We start from the raw sequence: 6000 nt of genomic DNA on the forward strand, positions 1-6000 counted from the left end.
TATACACTGTAATATTGCATCAAAAGTCCTAATATAATATATGTCCCTTATATGTGTTCAGCTTATGTATTTTTACACTAATCTCACATGTACATTGACTAGATAATTGTAGTGGATATGGAGTAGATGAAAGCAGTCAAAGTAGTTGCTTAATAACTTATATAGCAAACAAGTAGTTGATTGCATTTTTCATCAACTGCTTCTTGTATGTGTAGCCTTACAATGATAATGTAATTGAAATGTTTTACTGTTTTTAGATGCTTGTCCCTAATAACTTATTGTGCATCATCTCATCTACTGTTATATAGAAGCTGCAGAGCTATTTTGTCCCATTTTACAAAACGAGACAAAATCTATATACCATATAAAATCTGCACTAATAATTTCAGGTATTTCTGAAGGTTATTTAATGTTGCCTTCATTTGCTATTTGTGAGGTGATCTGATAGTTGAGTATTTCATTAATATTTAGAGCACATGATAACCAGGTTTCTGGCTATCCCCCATACCTGGAATGCTTTCCCTCCTCATCTCTAGCTCATGGCTTCCTTCAAGTCTCAATGTTCTTCATAAAAGGAATCTATTTCCAAGGTAAATAAGTGAGATGTCTTTCAATTCCATATCATGTTGTCTTTTAAAATTAAACAGGACTATCTTTAATCACTATTCCCTACTCTTTTTCCAATATTTGATAGATATAGAAGGTACTCTTTCAGGACACTGAGGGCCTGGAGTAGTAATATACTATAAATAACTTCATCATAACTCTCATTAGGAAAGTGATAGATTAAATGGCACCCTAATGACTAGAAATGGACAATTCACCACTTTCTAACTTACTAGTCAGGGACACCATTCAAAGGCTTTAAAAAGTATTTATAAATGATTTCGAGTAGTGTGAGTACAATAAGGTCTATTGCATTTGTCAACTGGAAGAGTCAAGAGCTAAATATGGCAAAGATCAAAGACAGAATGAATATAATTATTGAAGGGTAAATCATAGAGTCACAGACTCATCTAGGTTAACCCCTTCATTTTCCACAATGCAAATTAAGATTATTAGGCTACTTCCCCATTTGTACACTTTACTCAATAGATCCTGATAAGAAAAGACCTTATTATGAAAGGGTTTAAAGAGGTGGAGTTGGCTGTTTAGATAGCTTAAGATCTATTAAACAATTGAACAAAAGAACATTATTGTTGTTTTGTGAATGAAATTATATTTGGATAATCAATATTGAGTTAATATTTGGATAATTAAGTATCTTATTTTTTCTTGGTCTTAAAAAACATTTTCAAATCCTTTCCATTTCTTCTGCATTCTTGCAGAGGTTTACTTTCCTTCTGTACTTCTGTTTCTATCATTCTTTTAAGGTGTAGTCAACTCTTGTCTTGCAGATTATCTAAATTTTTCTTGGCAAATCTTGCTTCAAGATATGTGTGAGCATCTTCTTTCATCAAACCTTTTTGTTGATAACAATACATCTTTGCTGACTCTTTGCAGTAGGAGTTTGGAAAGAGCATTAAAACCAACAAACAATCCTAGTCAAAGAATAATAGGATCTTAGAGTCCTAAGGAATCTCAGAGAATATCTGATTCATACTACAAGATATCAGACTAGAGCTGGTGTATAATTTGTGACTTGCCATTTTTCTATGGACATGGCCTTCGTGGGTATGGAATCCATAACCTTGACCTTATTAGCAACTAATTCTAACCAACAAAGATTACTGGCAGAGACCTTCTAGAAGCCAAGAAAAGTGTGAATGTTTTAGCCTCTTTGTTTGCAAGTGTAAATTTAAAGAAGAAGGATAAGAAAGAAGAGGTAGGGGTGATAGGAATAAATGACAGTGTGAGTGCTAGGAAAATGGAAATTTTCTAGTTCTTTTGGAGTCAAAAACATTCATATCATTTCAATATGTAGTTGAAGAGTTGGGGATTTCTAGAATGTTAATTACACCAATGCTCAAATTTTAAGTGAAAAAATTTAAGGCATTTATTTTGGCTTTTAGTATTTGGGATAATCTGTATTAATATCATGTTCTATAAATTTTCAGATGATAAAGTGTTTGAACTCCTTTACTTTCCATTTAAATTCCTTACTCTCTTTTTTTTGGTAGATTGGATAGCTTTTTAAAAAAATTTATAAACAGGTTAATTTTCATTGTATGATTTTTTTTTCATTCAAAGCCCCCCCCCTTTTTTTAGGACATATGCTATTTATTTTTTCTCAATTAGATGTATTAAAAATTTTAACATTCATTTTTTAAAAGCTTAAGTTGCAACTTCTCTTTCTCCCTCCTTCCTTTCCCCCATCATTAAGAAGGTAAGCAACTTGACATAGATTATACATGTTTAGTTAGGCAAAATATTTCCACATTAGCCATGTTGAAAAAGAAAATGCAGACAAAAAGAAACCAAGTTTAAAAAGTATGCTTCAATCTGCATTCAGACTCTTTTAGTTCTTTCCTAGAGTTGGATTTTTTTCCCATAACTCTTTCCAGTCATTGTATAACTGAGAATAGCTAAGTCATTCACAGCTGATCATCATACAATATTGCTATTACTGTGTACAATATTCTCCTATTTCTAGGAAAAGAAAAGAGAACACAAGCAGACAGAAAGTACATTAAAAGAGAAATTAATTAGGAGTATGATTCCTTTTGACTTCTTGAGGAAAGTAATAAGCAAGAAGCTCCCCTCCAAAGAGAACTATGTGATTCTTTGAACTGAATTAGTGGTTGTCGCAATGTTCCTTTTGCATTTTAATTGTATTTCTATTTAATTTCTGTCTACTTTGTTTGAAGCTAATTATATTTGCTCTAGAACTTTTTTGGTAAGAAATGTGTTTTCTAACACATTAAACTTATCCTAATAAGCTATCTTAATAATAAAAAATAAGCAAATGGAAACAGACCCAACTGAAGAATATAGTTTTTTCTCTTCTCTCCAAGTACCCTACTTGAGAATAAGTTATTTATGTCAGGATGTTCATCCTTTTAGGTTACTAAGGCATTTAGAAAGATGAAATTATTTTGCTTTTTTTTCTCCCTGACAAAATCTGAATGCTGTGGCAAATGCTGCAACCCTGGTGTCTTTAAGGGTTAATGTACCTCCATAACTATGTAACTTAGTGCCAAAAGAAAATCAGTCTCATTTAATATTGACAGCGTCATAGTATATAGAGAGAGGTGAAAGAAGCCTTAGAGTCTGCCGCTCTCACTTTTGAAAATGAAGCTCAGAGAGGTGACACAACTTTCCCAAGGTCACATTGATAGTAACAAGCCAAGATTAGAGCCTGTTTCTTAGGTTTGTAAAATAATAGTAATCAATCAACGAGCAGTTATTAAGTGCCTAATAATTGCCTGCTGGAGAAATAAATATAAATAATGAAACAATTCCTACTCTAATGGAGCTTATATTCTGATACTACTTAAGTATATACAGAACACATATAAAGAGAATCAACATAATGTAGTTAAATAAAGGTAGTTAGGGAGGAAGGAAATAAGTAGATTGTAACTACAATGAAAAATATAGTTCTATGTCAACTTTATCAACTAATTTTTCATTTGGGAATTATCTTTACAATAAAAATTTATGTTCAGATTCTATAATTTTGCCATTTACCAATTATTTAGGTTTTTAGCTTTAAATCCTTTAACTTTAGGAAATATAGTGACTCTGTCCTTTTTTATTTTATCATACTAACATGAATCATATTTTATATTTCTTTTTTCTTAGAAAAAAACATGACTCTCAAAAGTAGAATGTATTGAAATTTCTTACACTCGATAAGTAGAATCTACTAATGGTATTAAATTTCATATTAACAGAAAAGTACCCATAGATATTAAATCAAAGAACAAGATTAAAAGTAAGTAAAAATAATTTTTCCTGGATGCTTAGAATATAAAATAGAACTTATATCATTATACCTCATGCCTATTTCTATTAGAAAACTAGAATATAATTCATCCAGTGCAATTTCAGTCCAAAGGATCTCTTTTAAAAATTCAACCTAAAATATTGTAACATAAAAGAGAAACCTGTCTCACGAATCAGTTTCCAACAAGAAAAGATTTCCCATCCCACCTTTGTCTTTGGCACCTAGTACCATCATTGATAAATTTTAGCAAAGATTACAAAGTACTTACGCGTACATCATGTACCCAGGACCCGGGCAGCTTCTCTTCTGTCACCATCTGATCTGTATCATCTCAGGATACAGTCCAGGCTTTGAAGGCTGGATGAAGATGAACAATGAAGTCACTGGCAATAAAGACAAAAACCAGTCTGACCAGTTTCAGTGACTGCAGCCTTGATATAGTCTGATAAGAGACGTGAATATTTTTGCAAGGGAGGAAGAATTCCAATGTGTCAGTCAATTCCAAACAAATATGTAAACAATGACAAATACTTGAAAAGGGACCTTCTTAGCAGTGCATGTAGGTAGGCAGTTAACTCCTGGTAATAATTCATTCTTTGAGGGAACCAAGGTTTGAGGCATGACCTCACCTTGTTCAAGACCATTTGAAATAAAATTAACACACTTAAAGATGTTTATTTGAGGGGTATTTGTTTGTATTTTGTCCATTGGGACTTTTATAATTAAAAGATTTGATATTACCCATAAAAAGGGGTTAATTGCCATATATTAGACTTATTTATTAAGCCCTTACATTATGAGAACTTTGAATGAACTCATGCATCCTGATGAAGTGGAAAAAGCACTTAACTGGGTCAGAACTCTTGGTTTCTTTTCTTGCCTCTATAGATAAATAGCATTATGACCTTGGGCAAGCCCTTTTACTTCTCAGGTTGTTGCTTTAAATCTCAATTCAGATATTCTGAGCAGTTTTATTGTCCTTTTTCCTGAAATTTGATTTTCATGTGTGTTTTTTTTAATTTTTCATGTTCTTCTCAGAGTCCTTTGATACAAATTATCCCTGAACTTTCTATCTTCAAGATCAATGGTATCTTATGTAGACAACATTTTTAAAGCATTTTTGCCTTTTGTTTATTTTCTTCCAGATTGTCCTTCACTTTTATATGTGTGTTTTAAATATGGTATTTTCTCTTGCTTCTTTGGAGACACTTGCCAATGTGGATTCAAATTTTTCTACTCTGTTAACTATTTCTCCAGTGTAGGCCATACAGGCTGATATTTATTTTCTTCTGACTTGTTCTTTTAGGTTTTAGTTTCTTTTGAATTACTCTGGAATATTATGTTGTTGCTACCTTGAGATTCCAGAAGATTGTGTGCTTCATCAGACTCTGGTTTAATTACCTTTATTTTGTAATATTTATTAAGAGAAGTTTGCATTTTTTGATATTTTAATACTTATCCTTTCCTCTAATTTTAGTATTCTCTCTGTTGTGCTCTACATTTGAAATTGAACTTTCTTCTTTAAACCTTTGTTGGTTTTAGGCTAAAATGACTATACACATATTCACATGCATTCTTACACATATATATTGTGTGTATATGTATGGATTCTCCTATCCCTCATTTTCTGACTCTCTACCCTTCCCTGAAGATAGGTAGATTGATAGATAGATAGATAGACAGACAGACAGACAGACAGACAGACAGACAGACAGACAGACAGACAGATAGATAGATAGATAGATAGATAGATAGATAGATAGATAGATAGATAGAGAAATAGAGAGATAAATAGATATAAATAGATAGAGAGATATATATGGTCCAGGGAAAGAATGAAAATCTGCCTCACAAAAAAGAAACAAAGCACCGATTAGGGTATCAGAAGACACCTCATTTCTACCTGCTTTAACATTCTGCTTAGGAGTACTGGAAGTTTCTCAGGTATAACAAGATTTACTGCATTTGTTCCAATCAGTGAATAAGGGGGAAATGACTATTTTTCATAGCTCTCATTACTTTTGGTTCATTTACATAAATAACCTATTTTTGTACAATTGCCTGGCCAGAAAAAAAAAACTTCAGAAATCTAAAGAGATAAGACCTCCAAC

The 6000-nt window shown here is 32.0% G+C and overlaps 1 protein-coding gene across 1 annotated transcript in view; it reads right to left on the reverse strand.

The window, feature by feature from the left end:
• The window catches only part of TMPRSS11F (transmembrane serine protease 11F), a 74386-nt gene extending 70075 nt beyond the window's left edge, over positions 1-4311 (reverse strand). The window contains exon 1 of the mRNA XM_069105335.1: positions 4158-4311. Within this exon, the coding sequence (XP_068961436.1) occupies positions 4158-4168 (11 nt within the window). The 5' untranslated portion in view covers positions 4169-4311. The remainder of the gene's footprint in view (positions 1-4157) is intronic.
• Between the last annotated feature and the right edge of the window lie 1689 nt (positions 4312-6000).

This window comes from Petaurus breviceps, unplaced genomic scaffold, assembly GCF_028583685.1.
Source record: "Petaurus breviceps papuanus isolate PSGF00001 unplaced genomic scaffold, PetGlider_PUasm1.0 76, whole genome shotgun sequence".
Taxonomy (NCBI): domain Eukaryota; kingdom Metazoa; phylum Chordata; class Mammalia; order Diprotodontia; family Petauridae; genus Petaurus; species Petaurus breviceps.